This window comes from Globicephala melas, chromosome 2 (genome assembly GCF_963455315.2).
Source record: "Globicephala melas chromosome 2, mGloMel1.2, whole genome shotgun sequence".
Classification (NCBI taxonomy): domain Eukaryota; kingdom Metazoa; phylum Chordata; class Mammalia; order Artiodactyla; family Delphinidae; genus Globicephala; species Globicephala melas.
Genome location: NC_083315.2, coordinates 110,739,041 through 110,764,045, shown reverse-complemented (window position 1 = coordinate 110,764,045; position 25,005 = coordinate 110,739,041). Strand labels below are relative to the sequence as shown.

The window sequence follows — 25,005 nt, the reverse complement described above, 5'->3', positions numbered from 1 at the left end:
CAATCTTTTACTTCTTGCTTAGTACTTTCTGTCTTTTGATTTAAAAAATCTTTCTCCAGGGTTATAAAGATACTTTCTTTTATTTCTCTCTAAAATGTTTAAGGTTTTTGTCCTTCACATTTAAGTCATTAATCTATCTGGAATTTATTTTTATGTTTGTAGTGAGGTAGGGTTCCAATTTCATTTTCTTTTTTAATATGGATAACAAATTGTCCCATACTTTACTAAAGAAATCCAAGCTTCCTCTCTCTGGTGACTGCCATTCACCTTTGTTGTGTATTATATTTCCATATAGACATGGTCTGTTTCTGTGCTCTCTGTTGTATTCCATTTGTGTGTTTGCCCATTTCTGTGCCCATACCACATTGTCTTTATAATAAATTTTAGTGTCTGTTAGAATAAAGTTTTAGGCCTTATTCATCTTTAGGCATAATTTGGCCCTTTTTGGCAATTGATTGTCTCTTGTTGAAGTTTTAATTAGAGTTAAACTGAATCTATAGATAAACTTGAAGATAATTGGTATTTCTATAATACCCATAAACATGTTGTTGAGGTTGTTTACAAAGTATAAAATTTTTTCTGTTGTTGAGGTTGTTTACAAAGTATAAAATTTTTTCTGTTGTTGAGGTTGTTTACAAAGTATAAAATTTTTTCTATGTAAAAGTCTTAATGTCTTTAAAAAATCTATTCCTAGCTAGATACTTGATATTTTTCTTTGCAGTTATTAAATAAGTATGTGGGAGTGTGTGTATTGTGTATAATGTCTTTATTGCTATTGTATTAAAAAATGTAATTGATCTTATATCCAGCCACCTTGCTAAATTTTCCTATATCAAGCATTTGTTTGTAGATTCTTTAGGATTTCTCCCTTTATGATATTTACTCATATATTCATTTGTATTCTCTCTCTCCTCTTAACGTGCTAACAAGATGACTACCACTTAAAACTGAAGAGAAGTGGCTTGTTAAAGGGAATGTTTCTCATGTTTCACGAATAAGAATGACGCTTGATACAGGCTTTTTAGTAGATTCTCTTTATCAGATTAAGAAAGTATCCTCTTCATAGTTATCCACATTTTGTTTTGGTTTGGTTTTTTGTTTGTTTGGTTTGGTTTTTTATCGTGAATGAGTTTTGATGTTTTATAAAGTGGTTTAATCTGAAACTTTAATGTAAAAAATTTTATTGACTAATTTTTTACTTGGTTGCACTCTTGGGATAAACTGAGCTTGGAACTAATTATCTTTTTTTGTAAACTTCTGGATTTGGTTTGCTTATGTTTGGATTTCTCCACATACATTCATCAGTGAGGCTGCCCTATAATTTTCTTTCTTGGATGCCCTCCTCAGATTTTCATCAGTTATACTAGCCTCATGGAGTGAGGTAGGTGAATGTTTCATCCAGTTCTGTGGAGGAGCTTTTAGGAGATTGGAATAATGTGTCACATGAAACCACCTGTCTGTAAAACAGTCTGGACCGGCTGTTTTCTTTGTGGGAAATTTTTTTTTAACTACATATTTCATTTCCTTAATTGCTTTAACTATTTGAGGTCTGGTTTGTGGGTTTGCTTTGCTTGTCTGTTAGATTTTTTCCAGGAATTTTGCCATTGCATCTTCATCTTCACATTTTTTGGCATGAAATTTTTCTTAATGTTCTCTTATCGTCTTAATCTCTGCTATATCTATAATGTCCCTTCATCCATTCCTGATTAGTTTTCAGTGTGCCTTCTCTTTTGTTTTTCCTGATCCATCTCATGAGAGGTTTAACTGTTTTATTAACCTGTACAAAGAATAACTTTGCTTATGTTGAACTTGTTTTTTTTTAATTTAATTTTATTTTTTTTATACAGCAGGTTTTATTAGTCATCCATTTTATATATATTACTGTATATATGTCAATCCCAATCTGCCAATTCATCCCACCAACACCCCCCACCCCCGGCTTTCCACCCTTTTGCCGATATATTTGTTCTCTACATCTGTGTCTCTATTTCTGCCTTGCAAACCGGTTCATCTGTACCATTTTTCTAAATTCCGCATACATGCGTTAATATACGATATTTGTTTTTCTCTTTCTGACTTGCTTCACTCTCCATGACAGTCTCTAGGTCCATCCACGTCTCTATAAATGACCCAATTTCGTTCCTTTTCATAGCTGATATTCCACTGTATATATATACCACATCTTCTTTATCCATTCATCTGTCAATGGGCATTTAGGTTGCTCCATGACCTGGCTATTGTAAATAGTGCTGCAGTGAACACTGGGCTGCGTGTGTCTTTTTGAATTATGGTTTTCTCTGGGTATATGCCCAGTAGTAGGATTTCTGGGTCATATGGTAATTCTATTTTTAGTTTTTTAAGGAACCTCCATACTGTTCTCCATAGTGGCTATATCAATTTACATTCCCACCAATGGTACAAGAGGGTTCCCTTTTCTCCACACCGTCTCCAGCATTTATTGTTTGTAGGTTTTTTGATGATGGCCATTCTGACTGGTGTGAGGTGATAACTCATTGTGGTTTTGATTTGCATTTCTCTAATAATTAGTTTTGTGCCTCTTGGCCATCTGTATGTCTTCTTTGGAGAAATGTCCACTTCGGTTTTCTACCCATTTTTTGATTGGGTTGTTTGTTTTTTTCATATTGAGCTGCATGAGCTTTTATATATTTTGGAGGTTAATCCTTTGTCCGTTGTTCGTTTGCAAATATTTTCTCCCATTCTAAGGGTTGTCTTTTCCTCTTGTTTATAGTTTCCTTTGCTGTGCAAAAGCTTTTAAATTTAATTAGGTCCCACTTGTTTATTTTTGTTTTTATTTCCATTATTCTAGATGGTGGGTCAAAAAAGATCTTGCTGTGATTTATGTCAAAGAGTATCTTCCTATGTTTTCCTCTAAGAGTTTTATAGTGTCCGGTCTCACATTTAGGTCTTCAATCCATTTTGAGTCTATTTTTGTGTGTGGTGTTAGGGAGTGTTCTAATTTCATTCTTTTACATGTAGCTGTCCAGTTTTCCCAGCACCACTTATTGAAGAGACTGTCTTTTCTCCATTATATATCCTTGCCTCCTTTGTCATAGATTAGTTGACCATAGGTGCGTGGGTTTATCTCTGGGCTTTCTATCCTGTTCCAGTGATCTATAATTCTGTTTTTGTGCCAACACCACATTGTCTTGATTTCTGTAGCTTTGTAGTATAGTCTGAAGTCAGTGAGTCTGATTCCTCCAGCTCTGTTTTTTTCCCTCAAATTTGCTTTGGCTATTTGGGATCTTTTGTGTCTCCATACAGATTTTATGTTCTAGTTCTGTAAAAAAATGCCATTGGTAATATGATAAAGATTGCATTGAATCTGTAGATTGCTTTGGGTAGTATAGTCATTTTCGCAGTATTGATTCTTCCAGTCCACAAACATGGTATATCTCTCCATCTGTTTGTATCATCTTCTTTCATTTCTTTCATCAGTGTCTTACAGTTTTCCGCATACAGGTCTTCTGCCTCTTTAGGTAGGTTTATTCCTAGGTATTTTATTCTTTTTGTTGCAGTTGTGAATGGGAGTGTTTCCTTCATTTCTCTTTCTGATTTTCTGTTATTAGTGTATAGGAATGCAAGAGATTTCTGTGCATCAGTTTTGCATCCTGTTACGTTACCAAATTAATTGACTAGCTCTAGTAGTTTTCTGGTGGCATCTTTAGGATTTTCTATGTATAGTATCATGTCATCTGCAAACACTGACAGTTTTACTTCTTCTTTTCCAATTTGGATTCCTTTTATTTCTTTTTCTTCTCTGATTGCCATGGCTAAAACTTGCAAGGCTATGTTCAATAATAGTGGTGAGAGTGAACATCTTTGTCTTGTTCCTGATCTTAGAGGAAATGCTTTCATGTTTTCACTATTGAGAACAATGTTCGCTTTGCGTTTGTCATATAAGGCCATTATTGTGTTGAGGTAGGTTCCCTCTGCCCACTTTCTGGAGAGTTTTTTACCATAAATGGCTGTTGAATTTTGTCAAAAGCTTTTTCTGCATCTATTGAGATGATCGTATGGTATTTATTCTTCAATTTGTTAATATGGTGTATCACATTGATTGATTTGCATATATTGAAGAATCCTTGCATCCCAGGATTAATCCCACTTGGTCATGGTGTATAATCCTTTTAATGTGTTGTTGGATTCTGTTTGCTAGTATTTTATTGAGGATTTTTGCATCTATATTCATCAGTGATATTGGTCTGTAATTTTCTTTTTTTGTAGTATCTCTGTCTGGTTTTGGCATCAGGGTGATGGTGGCCTCGTAGAATGACTTTAGGAGTGTTCCCTCCTCTACAATTTTTTGGAAGAGTTTGAGAAGGATGGGTGTGAGATTTTCTCTAAATGTTTGATAGAATTCACCTGTGAAGCCATCTGGTCCTGGACTTTTGTTTGTTGGATGATTTTTAATCACAGTTTCAACTTCATTCCTTGTGATTGGTCTGTTCATATTTTCTATTTCTTCCTGGTTCGGTCTTGGAAGGTTATACCTTTCTGTGAATTTATCCATTTCTTCCAGGTTGTCCATTTTATTGGCAAAGAGTTGCTTGTAGTAGTCTCTTAGGATGCTTTGTATTTCTGCAGTGTTCATTGTAACTTCTCCTTTTTCGTTTCTAATTCTGTTGATTTGAGTCTTCTTTTTCTTGATGAGTCTGGCTAAAGGTTTATCAATTTTGTTTATCTTCTCAAAAAACCAACATTTAGTTTTATTGATCTTTGCTATTGTTTTCTTTGTATTTCATTTATTTCTGCTCTGATCTTTATGATTTCTTCCCTTCTACTAACTTAGGGTTTTGTTTGTTCTTTCTCTAGTTCCTTTAGGTGTAAGGTTAGATTGTTATTTGAGATTTATCTTGTTGCTTGAGGTAGGATTGTACTGCTATAAAATTCCCTCTTAGAACTGCTTTTGCTGTATCACGTAAGTTTTGGAGCATCATGTTTTCGTTGTCTTTTGTCTCTAGGTATTTTTTGATTTCCTCTTAGATTTCATCAGTGATCTCTTGGTTATTTAGTAACATATTGTTTAGCCTTCGTGTGTTTGTGTTTTATGGTTTTTTTCCCTGTAATTTATTTCTAATCTCATAGCATTGTGGTTAGAAAGGATACTTGATATGATTTCAGTTTTCTTAAATTTACTGAGGCTTGATTTGTGACCCAGCATTTGATCTGTCCTGAAGAATGTTCCATGTGCACTTGAGAAGAAAGTGTAATCTGCTATTTTCAGATGGAATGTCCTATAAATGTTAGTTAAATCTGTCTGGTCTGTTGTGTCATTTAAAGGTTGTGTTTCTTATTAATTTTATGTCTGGATGATCTGTCTATTGGTGTAAGTGAGGTGTTAACATCCCCCACTATTATTGTGTTACTGTTAATTTCCTGTTTTATAGCTGTTATCATTTGCCTTATGTAGTGATGTGCTCCTGTGTTGGGTGCATATTTATTTATTTACTTATTTTTAATTAATTTCTTTTATTTTTGGCTGCATTGGGTCTTTATAGCTGCGCACAGGCTTTAGTTGCGGCGAGCAGAGGCTACTCTTCATTGTGGTGTGCGGACTACTCATTACAGTGGCTTCTCTTGTTGCGGAGCATGGACTCTAAGCATGTGGGCTTCCGTAGTTGTGGCTCACGGGCTCTAGAGCGCAGGCTCAGTAGTTGTGGCACACTGGCTTAGTTGCTCTGTGGCATGTGCGATCTTCCCAGACCAGGGCTCAAACCCATGTCCCCTGCATTGGCAGGAAGATTCTTAACCACTGCACCACCAGGGAAGCCCCTGGGTGCATATATATTTATAATTGTTATGTCTTCTTCTTAAATTGATTGCTTGATCATTATGTAGTGTCCTTCCTTGTCTCTTGTAACATTATTTTTAAGTCTGTTTTATCTGATATGAATATTGCTACTCCAGCTTTCATTTGATTTGCATTTGCATGGAATATCTTTTTCAGTCCTCTCACTTTCAGTCTGTATGAGTCCCTAGGTGTGAAGTGGGTCTCTTGTATACAGCATGTATATGGCTCTTGTTTTTGTATCCATTCAGCAACCCTATGTCTTTTGGTTGGGGCATTTAATCCATTCATATTTAAGGTAATTATTGATATGTATGTTCCTATTACCATTTTCTTAATTGTTTTGGGTTTGTTTTTGTAGGTCCTTTTCTTCTCTTGTGTTTCCCACTTAGAGAAGTTCCTTTAGCATTTATTGTAGAGCTGGTTTGGTGGTGCTGAATTCTCTTAGCTTTTGCTTGTCTGTAAACCTTTTGATTTCTCTGTTTAATCTGAATGAGATCCTTGCCGGGTAGAGTAATCTTGGTTGTAGGTTCTTCCCTTATATCACTTTTAATATACTGTGCCACTCCCTTCTGGCTTGTAGAGTTTCTGCTGAGAAATCAGCTGTTAACCTTATGGGAGTTCCCTTGTATGTTATTTGTCATTTTTCCCTTGTTGCTTTCAGTAATTTTTCTTTGTCTTTAATTTTTGTCAATTTGATTACTATGTGTTTCGGCATGTTTCTCCTTGGGTTTGTCCTGTATGGGACTCTCTGTGCTTCCTGGCCTTGGGTGGCTATTTCCTCTCCCATGTTGGGGAAGTTTAATCTCTTCAAATATTTTCTCGGGTCCTTTCTCTCTGTCTTCTTCTTCTGGGACCCCTATAATGTGAATGTTGGTGTTTTTAATCTTGTCCCAGAGGTCTCTTAGCCTGTCTTCATTTCTTGTCATTCTTTTTTCTTTATTCTGTTCCATGGCAGTGAATTCCACCATTCTGTCTTCCAGGTCACTTATCCTTTCTTCTGCCTCAGTTATTCTGCTATTGATTTCTTCTCATGTATTTTTCATTTCATTTATTGTATTGTTTATCTTTGCTTGTTTGTTCTTTAATTCTTCTAGGTGTTTGTTCTTTAATTCTTCTGGGTCTTTGTTAAACCTTTCTTGCATCTTCTTGATCTTTGCCTCCGTTCTTTTTCCGAGGTCCTGGATCATCTTCACTATCATTATTCTGAATTCTTTTTCTGGAAGGTTGCCTATCTCCACGTCATTTATTTGTATTTCTGGGGTTTTATCTTGTTCCTTCATCTGGTACATAGTCCTCTGCCTTTTCATTTTGTCTGTCTTTCTGTGAATGTGGTTTTCATCCCACAGGCTGCAGTATTGTAGTTCTTCTTCCTTCTGCTCTCTGCCCTCTGGTGGATGAGCCTATCTAAGAGGCTTGTGCAAGCTTCCTGATTGAAGGAACTGGTGGAGGGTAGAGCTCAGTAAAACTTTAATCCGCTTGTCTGCTGATGGGTGGGACTGCGTTCCCTCCCTGTTGGTTGTTTGGCCTGAGGTGACCGAGCACTGGAGGCTACATGCTCTTTGCTAGGGCTTATGGCGGACTCTGGGAGGCCTCATGCCAAGGAGTACTTCCCAGAACTTCTGCTGCCAGTGTCCTTGTCCCCTCAGTGAGCCACAGCCACCCCCTGCCTCTGCAGAGACCCTCCAACGCTAGCAGGTAGGTCTGGTTCAGTCTCCTATGGGGTCACTGCTCCTTCCCCCTGAGTCCTGATGTGATTCCGGTGCTCTCACAAGAGGGAGCGAGCGCACGTCCTTCTACTCCGCCATTGTGAACGAAACTTGAACTTGTTTTCTATTTCATTAATTATTGCTTGTTATTATTCCCATTTTCTTAAATTCTTGTTCTTCTTCTGACAGCTTAATTTGAATGCTTAGCTCACTGAATTTCTTTCAATTCTTTTAATATAAGCTAAGGCCATAATTTTCCCTGTAAGGATCCAGTTGCTGAATTCTACAAGTATTGAAATTATTATTTCTATTTTTTCCATTTTATGTGTTTTAAAATTTCATTATAATTTCTTTGAAGTTGTTCAGAAGTATGTTTTTAAGTTTCTGAATGTATGCAACAGTTTTTAGCTTGCAGTTTTGTTACTGATTGTTAACGTAATTGCATTGTACTTAGTGAATATGATCTGTATGTTACTTGTCCTTTAAATTTATTGAGACTTGCTCTATACAAATGTTCTTTTAGTCACATTGTTCCGTCTATTTTCACTAACCTTTTCTCTGTTTAACCTATCAATAATTGAGAGTGATGTGTTAAACTCCACTGTGATATTGGGTTTATCAGTTTTTCTCCGAAGTTTTATGTTTCTTTTTTCATATTTTGAGAAAGTAATTATATCTTCCCGATGAGTTGAATCTTTTATCATTATACAATAACTCTCTTCGTCCTTAGTAATACTTTTTGATTAAAGTCTAATGTTTACAGTATTATATGTGTGGTATGTCTTTTTCCATGTCACTGTGTTTTTAGGTGTATCATAAACTGCATATAATTGGAGTTCTTAAAAATTGAATCTCACAATTTCTGCTTTAAACTGGCAGTTTGTGAATTTCTTTATCCAATTTGCTGTATATTTCGTTGGATTCATGTCTTTCAGGAGTTCTGGAAAAGTGGCTGTTATCTCTTTAAATATTGCCTGTTTTCCGTTCTTGTTAAACTTTCCTTCCGGAGCTGTCATTAAACAAATTTTCAGTCTCTTTGTATTGTCTTCCATGTCTCTTAATCTTTTTCTAATATATATATTTTTTCCTTTTCTTTCTGCAGTTTTCTGTTCTTGTTAAACTTTCCTTCCGGAGCTGTCATTAAACAAATTTTCAGTCTCTTTGTACTGTCTTCCATGTCTCTTAATCTTTTTCTAATATATATATTTTTTCCTTTTCTTTCTGCTGTTTTCTGGGTGATTTATTCTGCTGTCTCTTCCAGTTCACTAATTTTCTCTTCAGCTGGGTTTAATTCAATAGGCCTTTGCCTCTGCCAGGACCTGGGACCATTTAAACTACCTTCAGGAGATCCCATTTATCAACACTACCTTGCCAGGGTCACAAGCTCAATTGAAGTTCTTTTGTTGGTATTGGTGTTCCCACTCTGATTTTAGCTCATGTTTTGTTTCATGCATTTTATGTTTGTTTGTTTGGTAGGGTGGGAGTTAAGCCTTGGAAAAGTCCCTTTCTTCAAGTCTAGCAATGCTAATTATCTTTTATCCAGGATCTAAGTGTATTTATAGAGGAAGGCCCTTCAGAGACTCTAATCTGCCCTACTTATAGAAGCAGAAACCCCTAGGAATGCTTTCCTAAGTTCTAATTTTGTTGTATACATCTTATTTTCTTTAAACACGTGCATGCGAACAACCCTCTGAACTAAATTCTGTTGTATTTAAACTAAATGAATGTTGCAGGATTTTTAAGGATATAATTTGTAATTTCTTAATGTCTTGTCAATATGATTTAAATAGTTTTCATATGTCAGCTGTAATTCTTCCAATCTTGTTTTAGAGAAGTACAAAATTACAGTGGATTTATTCTTAACTTTCATAACTAAAAACCTTCTACCCAGGTTTTATAAATGTTGTTTACTAACCTGAAAGATAAAAGATGGAACCAACTTTTTCTTTTTTAATAAAATGACAAGTCAAAGATAACTCTTCTTTTCATCTAGAAACGAGTAAAAGCAAGCGGTATTTTTCTAGAAAATACAAATGAATAAACATTGCCAGAATTTCTTAGAGTACCTGGAAACCTCATTCCATGACAGCATAGTGGATTTATTCCAGTGGCACAACAAAAGTAATTCCATTGAATTTGTGTATTGCTACAGGGGATGAAAACTGTACACCAGTTGATAACATGGTACCTTGGCAAAGAGTGGGAATCCTTTAATAAATATTTGTTAGTTGAATGAATATCAGTAAAATGATGTCTTAATACCAGTAGTGAGAATGAATAGAAGATTTAAAAAAAGTACATGAACATGAAAGAAGAGAGTGAAGACAGGAAGTGTTAAGAGATTTCATGACTGGAACTTTTAGGGAAACATTGGCTTAGCTTGTGCTTTATTAAAAGAGAATTTGTTTTATGATTTTGTGGATTCATTTTTATTTGGTGATCACATTCCAGATCAAGTTTCTAACAGACACTTGGATTTTTCTCTAGGTATTTGTGTCTTCAATTTGTTTGTTTCTTTGGCCTGTTCCTTTTCTATGTAATAGATTTTATTTTTCACAAATGCAGTGTTGTAAATTTTGGAGTTTAATAAGAGTTGCAGCTTCTAGATAAGATACAGCCTTAGAAATCTTAGCTGAATATATAGTTTTATGAAGTGTGTAGAAAAGATAGCAAAATAGTTTTCATGTGTGATGCTTATAATTCCTCTTTTAACTTAAAGTCACACATTATAAAAAATAATAAAAGCAGCGCTAATGTTCACTAATTATATATAGCTACTTTATATGTCAACATGTTGAATATTTATACGTTGTTGTATAACGTACACACTTAAGATGTGTTTTTTCTTTTACTTTAAGGCTTTCTTCAATACTAAAAACATACGGAAGTCCTTTGAAAACACCATCAGTAGTTTATAGACAGAGGCTTTATGAATTGTTGATTTTATTACCTCCTGAGACCTATGAAGGTATGTGCCTTACACCAAAATGTTTTACTGTTTGTGGCTAACACAGTGCCTGGAAAGTAATACCTGAACGAATGAATTATATGGCAGTTATTTAGTGCTTTGTTTCTAGGAGGTTTAGGGAGTTCAGTCTTAACCCATGTGTTCACGATTTTATAGTAAATAAAATACATAAAAAAAAAAAAACTACTACTTCATTTCTTGCGGTGTTCTCTCTTCTGAGAAAAAGTCCCTAGTTTCACTGTGTGGGAGAGAATGAGTCACAAAGATTGGGCTTGATTCTACTCCAGGGTTTTCTGCAGAATATATAATTCAAATCTATTAGAAATTTGGCCACTCCTAGTTTCCTTCTAGAGTGGTTATCTGTTATATACGTTTCCTTCCACTATTCCATTCTTAACTCTGCCCAGATAGAAGTTTAATTTTGAACAGTATACCAAGGTATAATTGATTTTATTAAGTTTATAATGTAGGTTTTGCTTTTATTAGGCCCAGGATGGCTTTGGAATACTAGAATACTGCATTTGGTAAAATAAACTTACCCCTATTTTACAATTAGTTCTAAAACTTTTCTTGTAAATTTAAAATACAGTTTTAAGAAAATACATTGCTACTACTACTGAGTAACTTAAGATGCTTGTTTTAAGAGGTGAAAGCTGAAAATTGTCTCTAATGGGAGCATCTATTTTTTAAAAATTTTTATCATTTTCAACCAACCATATTAAGTCAATGTTTCTTAAAATCTATTTCTTGTAAAAATACTGCTTTTATTGTTTTATATCTTTATTCTGCAAATAAATGCAATATAATATATACCACAGTAGTTCAAAATATTGATACTAACTTATAACTTCTGTCTTGGCCTTTATCATTATGTGAGTGATATTATTCCTACCACCTGTCTTCCTGGTTCACAAATGTACCTAGCAAAATGTTTGATATAAAATAAGAATTTTTTATTTACTTCTCTGGAAAAAAAGTGGATACATTGTACATTGCCCTTTCTCAGAAACTGTATCAAGAGTCATTTCTGTATGCCAGGTGGTGTACTAGAAATTGTTTATATTACCCCATTTATCTTAGGATAATACAGTGAGCTAGTTACATTTTCCTCATTTGACAGATAAAGGCACAAAGTGGTAACAAAAACCAACTCAAGTTTATGTATCCAGTAAATAGTAGAATCAAGATAACATAGATCTGTTTCATGCTGTGCTGCCAATCCATTTATAAGTAACCTAGTAGAGAATAAATAGACAAAGCTTAGTGGTAGGTCTGTCTCAAACTACAGATGAAAAAATTGATTTTTTGAAGTCTTCATTAAACATATAGGAATATTAGGATATCAACTTAAAATCCACAGTGTATCTTCTGATAAATGATAATATAAGTCTGCCCTTGAAGGACTTAAAGAGAAAAACAAAGTCTTGTACTATTTTCTCAGAATTGGAGTTTGGGAATGCAATCAGAAGTCTTAAAGGGGTAATTAATATACTGGTGTATAGATTTAAAATCAGTTCCAGAGTGTTCACTGGGAAATGAAGTCAGGAATTACTATGAACTAACTTGTTGAAAAAAGAAAATCTAGGGCTTCCCTGGTGGCGCAGTGGTTGAGAGTCCGCCTGCCGATGCAGGGGACACGGGTTCGTGCCCCGGTCTGGGAAGATCCCACATGCCTTGGAGCAGCTGGGCCCGTGAGCCATGGCTGCTGAGCCTGCGCGTCCGGACGGAGCCTGTTGCTCCGCAACGGGAGAGGCCACAACAGTGAGAGCCCCGCGTACCTCAAAAAAAAAAAAAAAAAGAAAATTGGGTTCTTAATTTTTATTTCCTATCTTAGTTTTGTTATGGATCTCCTTTGAAGTATTTTAATTTTCTCTACACTGAAAATTGCTCCTCATTAGCATCAGAAAGTGATGTGTTTCTACAACAAAGGCATATTTGCATTTTAAAATTGAATCATCTTTGAGTACTTTGTTCAGGGAGAGTTAGGCCAGCAGTCAGTCACTTTAAATGAGAAATGGAGATTTACCACTGTTGTCACATTTAGCTGTAGTACCAAACATACCTTGCGTATTGTACTACCAACAAAATTATTTTTCTGAGTATCGTATACTGGTAATTAAACTAACAGACATTCCTTCAAGCAACTCTCGTCTGCTTCGTTAAGTTTTTATTATCCCTGTCTGCTGTCCCCAATTCCTGTGTAACTTCTCCTTTCTCTAACCTCAGCAGTTCTCTTTTCATCCTCTATGAAACTTAGTACTTCCTACCTTCATTTTATAGTTAACATGTGTGTGTCCAGTATCTTATATCTTCTTTTTTCATATATATGGATTTATTTATTTGTTTGTTTTTATTTTTGACTGCGTTGGGTCTTCGTTGCTGTGCGCGGGCTTTCTCTAGTTGCGGCAAGCAGGGACTACTCTTTGTTGTGGTGCTCAGGCTTCTCATTTTGGTGGCTTCTCTTGTTGCAGAGCACAGGCTCTAGGCCTGAACTACTAAGCACGGGCTTCAGTAGTTGTGGCACGTGGGCTCTAGAGTGCAGGCTCAGTAGTTGTGGCTCATGGGCTTAGTTGCTCCGTGGCATGTGGGATCTTCCCCGGCCAGGGATCAAACGCATGTCCCCTGCATTGGCAGGTGGATTCTTAACCACTGTGCCACCAGGGAAACTCTTCTATCTTCTTGAAGTGAGGATTATATTATAATAACATCTTTGTATATTATATTAAACACAGTTTGAATGTATGAATGAGCATGATAGTTAAAAGCTTACATTCTGAAGCCTGGACTGCCTGTGTTTCAGTCAAACTGTGCCATGTAACTACTGTGTGACCTTGGGCAATTAACAGACTCTCTGTTCCTGTTTCCTTACCTAATAAAATAACAGTACTAACTGGACCTCTTGAGGTGGTTATGAAAACTATATGTAAAGCTTTTAGGACATTTACTGACACATATTACATCCTCAATAAATATTTGTTGTTACTACTCTTACCACTACTAATAATACAGAAAATAATGGGAAGTGAGCCCTTCCTAACTCATCCTGTCACTTCTAATAAGTAGACTCAGTCAAGTCTTCATTTCGTTCTGACGGTGTTGCTTAAAACCAAAAGTGAATGTTTCTCCAAGATGATTTTTACACTTTCCTAAAGTACTTAAGTTACAAGCTAGCAAAAGTCATTTATGCTCTAGGTGGATAAAATTTTCTATTGCGAATCCATCAGAAAGTAGGATAAATATCTTTGAAATGGTAACTTAGGTCAGTGTGATAATTGGACCAGTTTTTCCAACCGTATATATAAAAGAGACAGCCATACGTTGTCTCATGTCTCAAGGAAAATCTCAATGCTGCCTATGAACTAGGTTGGCACCCAAAATACAAACAAACCAAAAAAAAAAGATGAATCCTCCCTAGATCCAGGTTCCAATTTACAAAAAAATGCAGACATTAAAGGAACAAATTAAATTACCTTGGGGGCTGTAATCTATAAAAACTTCTATAGAACAAATTATCTTATTTCTTCAAATAAATTACGGGCAACAAAAGTTGAGGGGAGAACTTGAGATTGAAAGAGACTTAAGATATATCAGGTAGCTACAACATGTATACTTCACTTAGGTCTGGATTCAAACATAAAAAGCAAACAAAAACAGGCATTAATGAAGCAGTTGACAATTTGAGCACTGAATGTATATTTGATGTTTAGAGATTTTTATTTATTTATTCATTGTATTTATTTGGCTGCACAGGGTCTTCATTGCGGCATGTGGGATCTTTGTCGCAGCATGTGGGCTCTTAGTTGTGGGATGTGGGATCTAGTTTCCTGACCAGGGATCGAACCCAGGCCCCCTGCATTGGGAGTGCGGAGTCTTAAGCACTGGACCCCTAGGGAAGTCCCTGTTTAGTGATTTTTAAAACACGAAATTGTGATAATGAGATTGTTTAAAATGTCCTCAAGTCTAGTGATACATGATGAAATATTTATAGATGAAATGATATGCTTTCCAGGGATTGCTTCAAAATAATATGGGGAGTGGTGAGACAGTACATTGGGAGTATAGGTGAATGAGGTTAATCCAGCTGATTAGGATGAGTGACAGTCATACGCTGGGGTGGTGAGGTGTTAGGGTGTCATAATATTATGCCTTCTTTTTCTGCCTTTGTATCTGTTCCTCTTTTTTCATTCTGTTTTTATGCTTTATGTCATTTAAATAAAATGAGTGTAGTAGTATTTATTCAGTATCACAAAGTATACATACACACATACTTTGAGATGTCTGTTCTTATCCTTGTGACTAGCAACACATAGTTGAGCCATTCATCGGTAGGACATCCTCAAGGAGGAGATATATTAGCTTTGGCTGTGATAGATTAAAGTTAGCTGATATGTAGATTAAAGTTCAGCCTGGGCTTTTTTAACCCCATTCTTGGACCAGTTAACTGCTATTACTAAATTGCTAATTGCCCTTTTTCTCTGATTCAACAGGATACCTTTGTGCTGTCCTCAGAGAGCTGGCTACTGACTTGACTGCCCCTGATATACAGGTGGCAGCATCCACATTTTTACTTCCACGCCTCTGTCATCAGGATGATCTTCTAATATTGAGTCCTTTGCTACAAGATACTGACCATAGATTTATTGAAGAGCAGGTATGGTCATTTTTCAATAACGCTTTGGGTTGATTCAATCTGTAAACAGTGGTTTTATTTTTATTTTTGGGCATACCTTGTGGCATGTAGGATCCTAGTTCCCCGACCAGGGATCAAACCCGTGCCCCCTGCAGTGGGAGTATAGAGTCCCAACCACTGGACCTCCAGGGAAGTCCTGAACAGTGGTTTTAAAACCTTATATGTAATTTTTTTTTTCTTTTAGCTCCTGCTTGGTAATGGTATTGCTTGTGGAAGTCTCGAATATGACCCTTATTCTATTTACGAGAAAGATGTAGAGGGAGATTCGGTGCCTAAGCCCTTACCTCCAACACTATCAGTTATTAGCTCTGCAGTCAAGCTCTTTGGAGTTGTATGTGCTCATGTGGGAGAAGCTCAAAGGTAAACCATCTTCAGTAGTTCACTTATCCTGAAATAACATTTCAGGATTGGTAATTGGTTCAGTGAATGCATAATAGAGAACCGGTGGGTAAGAATGATGTTGTCAGAAGTTCTCATTAATATCAAAGATTCCTTATAGATGACAGGTGAAGGTAAGATTAAAGGCTCTTGTTCATTCACCTGGCTAATATTTAATAAGAAGTAATTAAGTCAATGATGAGATTAAACTGAAAACTGCTAGGCACTATTGTGGATGCAATGCTTTTCCCACATTAGCTTCTCATCTAGCTGAAAATACAAATGAAAAACTCAGTGTCACAAGAACAGTGATTTATGAGCTATTGTTACGAAGTAAAACACTGGTTTTCTGCTTACACAAGGTCTCATAGGCTTTCTTACCTTGGAGGCCTTATCAAGCCATCATAGATCCAGGGATTAGTCTTCATTTTAGTAGATTTCAAAAATTAGATTAAAACAGATTAGTCTTCAATTTGGTGGATTCACTTCACTCAAAATGAACTTTGGTTTTTAAAAATCAAAGGCTTCTGGGACTTCCGTGGTGGCTCAGTGGTTAAGAATCCACCTGCCAATGCAGGGGACACGGGTTCAATCCCTGGTCCGGGAAGATCCCACATGCCACAGAGCAACTAAGCCCGTGCACCACAACTACTGAACCTGCGTACTGCAACTACTGAAGCCTGCACACCTAGAGCCCGTGCTCTGCAGCAAGAGAAGCCACCGCAATGAGAAGCCCACTCACCACAATGAAGAGTAGCCCCTGCTCGCCACAACTAGAGAAAGCCTGCGTGCAGCAACGAAGACCCAACACAGCCAAAAATAAATAAAATTAAGGAAAAGAAAAGCTTCTAATGATTTCTCATTGAGAATGAGTTTCTTAATAACAGGATAATAACTTTCTTGGGAATCAAAAAACACTTCTGATAGCTAGTATCCAGGAAATTTCTATCTGAGACACTATGTGGGAAGTGAATCTCTCCCATGGGCTGTGCTGGTTAACAGTTTGTAAATTATTAACTATCCTCATTCATTCCCATTCATTCTCTGTCTCTTTCATGCTAGACAAGCAACACGCATTTGACTAGCCCATAGCTTTTATATCATTTTATCTGTTGTCTTCCAGAGAATACCAGTTAGGTAAGGAGGTTACCTTGGTCTCTGATGAAGACTCACAAAAAAATATTTGAGTCTTGTCAGCAACACATTTCTGAAACAGGCTTTTGGATAGTTTACTTTCAGTGGATAGAAAAATGAATAACATTTATGTTGATTTTTAATAGCTTCATATCTTCATTTAAAATGATAGTATTGATAGTTTTTACTCAGTATTATATGTTACATGTATATTTTGAGATTAATTTCAAGAGGTGATTTGAAATTTGTAGCCTATAGTTCACTGTGTATACTGTAACTATAAAGTTTGGGTTGTATTTGAAGACAATATATGACTAAATTATAAATGAATGCTATAGCACTAAAAGATGAGAGGAGAATCACAGTGAAGTGGAATTTTCAAAGAAGAATTGATGGAGAGGATGAGATTTGTACTAGTCTGTAACTGTACTATTATCTAGTGCATACAGTTAGTTTAAAATAATTTGGATTAATACAGCAGTAACTACAGTAGATGGAACAGGGGTAGCCTTGTGGGCAAAAGATTTAAATTAAGCATGTTTTTAAATGACTCCACTAACCTCTTTTTGATAGGTCTCAGATAAGAAGTGAAAAAGAAAAGTATACTTCTTAGAAGCTTTCCTTTTAAAAAATTGATTTTATTACTCTCCTAAAGAACGTGGGGGGTTTTTTTGGTTTTCTTTTTTTTTTTATTTCTCCCAGATTTATTGCCTAATTATAGTCTCAAGGAAATAGTTTCTTATTTCTGTTGTTTAAAGTTTAATAAACTTTAAAACATGTCAAATTTCTTTTTATCCCACCTGGATGAAAATAATATATAGAATGAATATTCAAGGGAGGAGAGGTTTTGTTTGTTTTAATAAAAAAGTTGAGACCTGGTGAAAGCAAAACATTCTGTTTGGATTCTAACTGAATAAAAATAGTAGGCAGTGGTTTGGAGAATTTTAAAGGAAGTTGTCTGGCAGGATCCCAAATTCAGCAACTATCAGCAGTCTCCAATGAGTGCCCTTAGAGCACCACAGAGAAACATGGATAGGAAAGTTAAGTTTCTAATTTCCTGTTATCCTAGGTATGATACTTGTTTAAAATGGCAGACCTTTCTTCTTTGGGCCATAGATTTGCATTTCTAGAGAAGAAATATCTTAATCAAAGTACCTGTATTCAACAACAAGTGAATATTTTAAAGCATTTTGTTATCATGGTTATCTTCGTGTTTAAACAGTTTAAAAGAAACTCTTGTAGTTAACATGACGTTGTCCTAAGATTAGAAATAGGTTTTTCATATTTTATGTACTTAGAAATTAAATTGTCTTTAAATCAGTTGATTATCTTTATTTTTTATTAAATTTATTTATTTATTTGTTTGTTTTTGGCTGCATTGGGTCTTCGTTCTGCACGTGAGCTTTCTCTAGTTGCGACGAGCAGGGCCTACCTTTCGTTGTGGTGTGCGGGCTTCTCATTTTGGTGGCTCCTCTTGTTGCGGAGCACAGGCTCTAGGCATGCCAGCTTCAGTAGTTGTGGCACACAGGCTCAGTAGTTGTGGCTCGCGGGCTCTAGAGTGCAGGCTTGGTAGTTGTGGTACACGGGCTCGGTAGTTGTGGCTTTCAGGCTCTAGAGCGCAGGCTCAGTAGTTGTGGCGCACGGGCTTAGTTGCTCTGCAGCATGTGGGATCTTCCTGGACCAGGGCTCAGACCCGCATCCCCTGCATTGGCAGGCGGATTCTTAACCACTGTGCCACCAGGGAAGTCCCTAATTATCTTTATTTTGACTATAGGATTCTAAAAATAAGAGAACTTCGCATCGATAATTTTAAAGCACTAAAATGTTTAAAGTTCTGGAATATCAAGATATTTTACACAGAGAAGTTATTACTGATCTTGTGTATGTGTTGTTTATGGTTACTTTTCAATATATTTTGCACCTAATTGCAAAGAATGAATTACTTAATTCACCTGAAGATTGTTTCACCCTTGACTGTACATTGCAATCATTGGGACAACTTTTTAAAACGTAGATTCTGACTTAATAGTAATGGTATGCATACTACATTGGGCACTGAAATTTTTAAAAACTCCTTAGGTGATTCTGGTGTACAGCCAGGTTTGAGAACCACTGCTAAAAATGCTGTAAAATAATGTAGATTGTGAGTTGGTGAAGAGAGAGGGAAAGGATAGTTATAGTTCTCAGTAGTGAAAATTTTCACCATTGTACACCCTCTCTGAAAATATAAGTAAGGTAAATCAGCATTTTCAAATTTTATGTCTTTGCTGTTTACTCAGTTACCTATGTGTTTTTATTTCATCCAGACTCAAAACTTTTAATATCTAATTTCATTCTGAACTAATAATTATATGTTATAATTGATACTACTTAGGAATACCAATTCAGTATTACTGAAAACTGGTCATCTCCATCTTCCTGAAGATTCAGAATGTTTTGTTGTGATCTCTGTCAGAATTTGGGGGTAAAGGGTGGAGAAAAATATTTTGGGCTCTGGTAGTCTCATTTACAATCTTTGGCCCATGAATGTGGGCAAGAAAATAGTACAGGTCAGGTTTTATTATAATGTAACAAAATTCTCAAGCTCTAACCTTAAGTATTTTTACTACTTTCAACATGACACAGTTCCATTATAGCAGGTGAATAGGATGTGATCTAATAATGATGTTTTAGGTTTTAAATTCATAAGGCTAACCATATGGTTATCCTTAATTTTTCTTCCTGCAGGCAATTTGGGCATAAATGTATTCTTGAAACATAATGACTTAAATATAATCTTGGAAAATAGGCAGAAAAAACTTTTATATGATACATTAATCATGTTATTTCTAATAAAAATTAGAAATGGCCTAATTGTCCAAAACTAGGGAACTGGGTAAATAAGGTATTGTATTGCCAGACTATATAATACTAATAGCTATTTAAAATTATTTCAGTACATGTGGAATCTAAAAACATAATGAACTAGTGAATATAACAAAAAAGCAGACTCACAGATACAGAGAACCATCTAGTGGTTACCTGTGGGGAGAGGGAAGGGGGAGGGGCAATATAGGGGGAGGGAATTAAAGGTACCAACTATTACGTAAAAAATAAGCTACACGGATATACTGTACAACTCAGGGAATATAGCCAATATTTTAAAATAACTATAAATTAAGTATAACCTTTAAAAATTGTGAATCACTATATTGTACACCTGTAACATATAATATTGTACATCAACTATACTTCAATTAAAATAAAAAAGAAATATCACAGGAGGCCAAGAGAAAAAAGAGAAAAAAAATTATTTCAGTGCAGTAATTAATAAGATGGGATTAATGTTTAGGGAAATGAAAAAGAGTTACTAATAAAGTGTATACACTGTGATCCCAGTTTTCTAAAAATGATATCCATATACCTGGGGTGGGAACGGGACCGGTGAGAGACTAAAACAAAGATGCCAAATGTTAATAGTGGCTCTTTCCAGATGGTGGTATTATGGGTGAATTTTATTTTTCTTTCCTGTGCTTTTCTGAGATTTTCAGGTTTATTATGATGAACAGAATTAACCTTGAAATAAGGAAATAAATATTTAACTAAATAGACTACTTAGAGTTACCGTGGTTTTTCCCCAAATTTTTAGTGATCCACCATGTTTATTATATTCTCTGAGTTGATTTTACGTATATTGCTTTCCTCAAGTCATACACATGTAACTTCACACCTTCCCTTTTTTCTGACTTAACTTCTTCCACAGCTGGGTTTTTTAAAGCACAATACCCATATCTATTCTGTTTTGATAACAGAATTGTCATTTGGAACAAAACTGTATTTGGGTCTTGTGGCCTCACCAGAACGATAGAGATTTAGTTACAGGCTCAGAGATACTATTGCAAGTACGTTAGCGTTGAGTAAAAGTATACCCATGTGCCATCTTCAGCCAGTCATGCCCTGTTTTCACTCACTGGGTGCAACTGTCCTTTATATTGTTCAACAAGCACATTTGACTGCTGACTACATGACAAACCCAGATACTAGAGAGATGAAGATAAATTATAAGGTCTATGCCTACCATCAAGATAGTTCACAACGGAAGACGTATTCTTAAAAATTATTTCAGTTTTCCTGATTTAAAGGGAGAGAAGGGGGGGAAAGGAATTCAGAGCTCTGAAGCAATGTTTCTAAACATTGTAGAAATTGGTGGGAAAAAATGGGGTGATTTATTTCATGGTTACATATTTTTAATCTCAACAAATGGATTTTAAAAAAGGACATGAAAAACAATTTATGGAAGCTACATTAAAACCCATGGACACATTCAACCCCACACCAAAAGTAATGTGCATATATTCATCATAGTTAGAATTGTGAAAATAAGAAATTTGCTCTCCACCAGGAGGAGAATGGTTGAATAAATTGTAGTATGTGTGTAGTAAAATTTGGCTTCCTGAAAATTATCAAAGAATAAAAATTGATTTGAAAAGTGCTAAAGAGGTAATGTTAAGTGAGAAAAGCAAGTGTAAAAACTGTGTTATATATAGTATGATCCCAAGTACATGTTTAAGGTATGGTTGGGGTTAAAAAGGCTGTGCTGCTTCTCATTATCTGAAGTCAGTGCTACCTTTAAAATGAAGGAATGTATTTGAATCCAGTATGTCCTGTTATTAAGAGCAAAAATGTTGACGCAAGTGACTTACAAAATATTTGTTTAGAAAATAGTTGCTGAAATAGCTGAATTTGCCCGGGTAAATCTGTATTAAGTGATACATTTGTTGTTATTTCTTCACAAAATAATGCTTCTCCCCCACGGTCATAATGACACATAATCAAAATATTTTTGCATTGGTTGTGATATATTTTCATTTCCTAAAATGCTTCAGTGTGTTTGACAACAGTTTATCTCATTTTAGTAGTTCCAACAAAATGCAACAAAACAAATTTGTAGTGGATACTCAGTACTGTCCTTTGACTTACTTTATCTTTAAATCTTGTTTCTGATTTTAGGCTTCTCATACTGGAACAGCTTTTGGACAGTATAAAGCATACAAAAGGAGCTCGTCAACAAGTAGTTCAGTTACATGTTGTTTCTTCAGTTTCTAGTTTCTTGAAGGTAATTCTGTTTTTTAAAAATTCACGTTTGATTTATTATTTTTTTTCCCTAATGTATGGCCAACTAAGTAGGTTGGGGAAGGTGTTTTTAAAGAGCTGGTTCCCGCCCCCCCCCCCGATTTTTCTTAATGTTTCAGGATTTGTAATTCCCCTTTTACCTTTTTTTTTTTTTTTTGGCCACACTGCATGGCATGTGGGATCTCAGTTCCCTGACCAGGGATCGAACCCGCGCTCCCTGCATTGGAAGAACAGAGTCTTAACTACTGGACCTCCAGGGAAGTCCCTCCCCTTTTATTTTTTCTCCATATAAAACTTGTTAGTCAGAAATCAAACTTATAATCTTGGCTTAGAACCATGCTTTAACCTACCAACCCTAATATCCCAGATCTGGGATTGGCAGACTGGCCTATGGACCAAATCTGGCTCATTGTTGCATTTATGGCTGATTGTTTCTAAGTAAAATATAATAGGCTTCACTGATCCTTTATTCTATGGAAATCCCTATTAATGTTCTTCTGAACACATATATACTACAGTGATAATTGATTACCATATTGTTTGCCTGGAGGTTTAAAATTCTAAAGTACTTCATGAGAAAAATTATGTATGTTTACTGTGGATTTTGGTATTCTGATTTTTTTTTAAAGGAGTAATCACCAAATATGAACATATTTGGTTAACCAGAATATACATTCCAAACTGGATAAGAGAATTTACTAGAGTTGCAAGTTTGGATTGTTTTTTACATATTTCAGTATGTGGCTGGCTCTAAGGGACATTTGGGTCCAGAAGAAATGAGAAGACCTGTCCTCGCATTGGTGATGGGAGCCTTAGAAAGTCCCAGCCCCCTCTTGAGATGTGCAGCTGCAGAGGCATGGGCTAGGTTAGCCCAAGTGGTTGATGATGGAGCTTTTACTGCTGTATTAGCTCAAGTTAGCTTTGACAAGTAAGTGAATTTCTTACTTAATACTCATGGACTATGTGTCAAAACTGAGTGTAGCTTGTTGGTTTGTTGGAACTTATGAAACTTCATTCTGATAATTAACTTTAAAAAATTGAGAAATATACTTTAAAATAAAGGAGAACTCGCCCCCACCCCGCCTTGGCCTGCTTGTTTTGGAACATAAAACTATTACTAGTTGTTTGGCTTTAGTTTTTATATGAGGAAGATCACTATCTATATGAGTGATGTAATAGGCCATCAGTGGACTCTGGGAGTAAGAAGCTTATGGAGTTTTATCATGTTAAATATAGATGATAGGTAGTAAGAACAACCTAATGGAAAGAGAGAAGGCTGCAGGTCAGGAAACATAAACTATATTTTTGTTTCTACCAGCTTTGTAACCGTGAGCATGTTACTTAATCCTCTCAACCAGTTTTCTTCTATTTCATATAGAAGGTTATTAATGCTACCCTGCCTACTAAGAATATTAAGGTAAATGAGGTAATAAACATGAAAGTAGTATGAAAAAATAAAACAACTGCAAATAAAGTTCATGGTTATATTAGTTATACATATATAAAGCTATATGATTAGTGGTGGTAGTAATGCAGGCAGCGCTTTCACCTTCTAGTCTATTGAATATGTGTATCTTGATTTGGTTATGAGCTCAATGTCTGATGTCAGATTACTAACTCGGTTCAAATCCCAACTCTTCCATTTAATAGTTGGTTACTTTGTAAGAGTCACTTTGGCTAAAATGACTAAATCACTTTGATTTCCTCATCTGTTAAAAGGAACTGATAATATCAGTAGTGTGAATCTCAAGATTGTTGAGCAGATTAAAGGACCAAATATAAAGCGCTTAAACTAGTATACAATTCGTAAGAAAACTCCTAATAAATAATGAGTTCTCTTACTATATTTAATTTTTAAATCAAAGTTCTTGAGTTGGAACTCTCTTTATATGGAATTAGAGTATCTCAGCAATGAGAGTTTTTAAAGTATAACTTAATGATAAAGTAATAATGCCTGTCATATGAATTTAGTGTGTGTGTATTTCTGAGAGACATTGAAATGGCTTATATTTAAATAATTGTTGATAATGGTAAAGACATTTTTATTTAAAATTTTTTCTTTTAAAGATACCTTTCAGGTTATTTCAGAATTTTTTTTATCAGTTAACGGTAAATATATTCCTGAATTTTGCAACTCTTCATACAGAAAGTTTGCCTAAGTGACTGTGCATGCATTGGTTTTGTTTCAGTAATTGTCATTTATTTTTGTTTCCATAATCACAGACTGAAATCAGCAAGGGACGCAGTTACCAGAACAGGACACTCATTGGCTTTGGGATCCCTACATAGGTACTTGGGAGGAATAAGTTCTTCTCAACATTTGAATTCTTGTGTTGGAATCCTTTACACTTTATCTCAGGACAGCACTTCTCCTGATGTGCAGGTAAGTACTTCATGTGATACCTTCCTTGAAATTCTTGATTTGTAGATAATGCAGATTATGTTTTTATTGACCATTACTAATTTATAAAATAATTCTTGCTCCATAATAAAATCAAAGCCATTGTTAACCTTGATGGATTTTTAAAATTCAAATTCAGTATCTTTACTTCATACTCAGTGTCTAAAGTCAAATTCAATATCATTTTCTGAAAATGGATCTCCCTTCCATCTTAAAATAACGTCTACTGTTTTGTAGAGCTTAACAGGTACCATGCATTGTATTACATTCTTCTAAACATATGAACATATTTAATCCTCACAGTAATCTAGTATGTATATTCCCATTATACAGAAAGAAAACTGTGGCTTATAGAAGCTAAGTACTTGCTCACAGCTAAAAAACTAATATATCGTGGAGTCAGGTGAAGAACATAAGTCATGGACTCTGAACTCATGTTCTTAACCACTTTACCATATTATTATACATATCTTACCCATTTCTGTCAATCATCATTCTCCTGATATCTTAATCACATCTTGAATGATTGTTACTCTTCCTGCTTTTTTAATCCCCTTATTGTATCTCTGTCCCCCCTGTGTGTCCCTAATTACTACAGTAGCCTCCTACCTGGTCACTTTATGTTTAAGTTCTTTTCTTTTCAACTCTCCCTAGATGTGAAGCCAAAAATGTTTTCCTGAAAGATTTTCATCTTGCCACTTCCTTACTGAAAAGCTGGGGAAACTGCATATTGCTTCTTTTTTTTTTTTTCCGGTATGTGGGCCTCTCACTGTTGTGGCCTCTTCCGTTGCGGAGCACAGGCTC

The 25,005-nt window shown here is 35.5% G+C and overlaps 1 protein-coding gene and 1 long non-coding RNA gene across 6 annotated transcripts in view; one reads left to right on the top strand and one right to left on the bottom strand.

Moving 5' to 3' along the window:
* Positions 1–25,005, bottom strand: part of LOC115852195 (uncharacterized) — a 121,897-nt gene that overhangs the window by 7,905 nt on the left and 88,987 nt on the right. The gene's annotated exons all lie outside the window — the stretch shown is intronic.
* Positions 1–25,005, top strand: part of HEATR5A (HEAT repeat containing 5A) — a 111,884-nt gene that overhangs the window by 47,020 nt on the left and 39,859 nt on the right. For all 5 annotated transcript variants that reach the window (XM_030854728.2, XM_030854727.2, XM_030854729.2 and 2 more), the window contains 6 exons: positions 10,377–10,486; positions 14,974–15,137; positions 15,361–15,536; positions 21,678–21,783; positions 22,538–22,728; positions 24,024–24,183. In XM_030854728.2, coding sequence (XP_030710588.1) covers positions 10,377–10,486; positions 14,974–15,137; positions 15,361–15,536; positions 21,678–21,783; positions 22,538–22,728; positions 24,024–24,183 — 907 coding nt within the window. The remainder of the gene's footprint in view (positions 1–10,376; positions 10,487–14,973; positions 15,138–15,360; positions 15,537–21,677; positions 21,784–22,537; positions 22,729–24,023; positions 24,184–25,005) is intronic.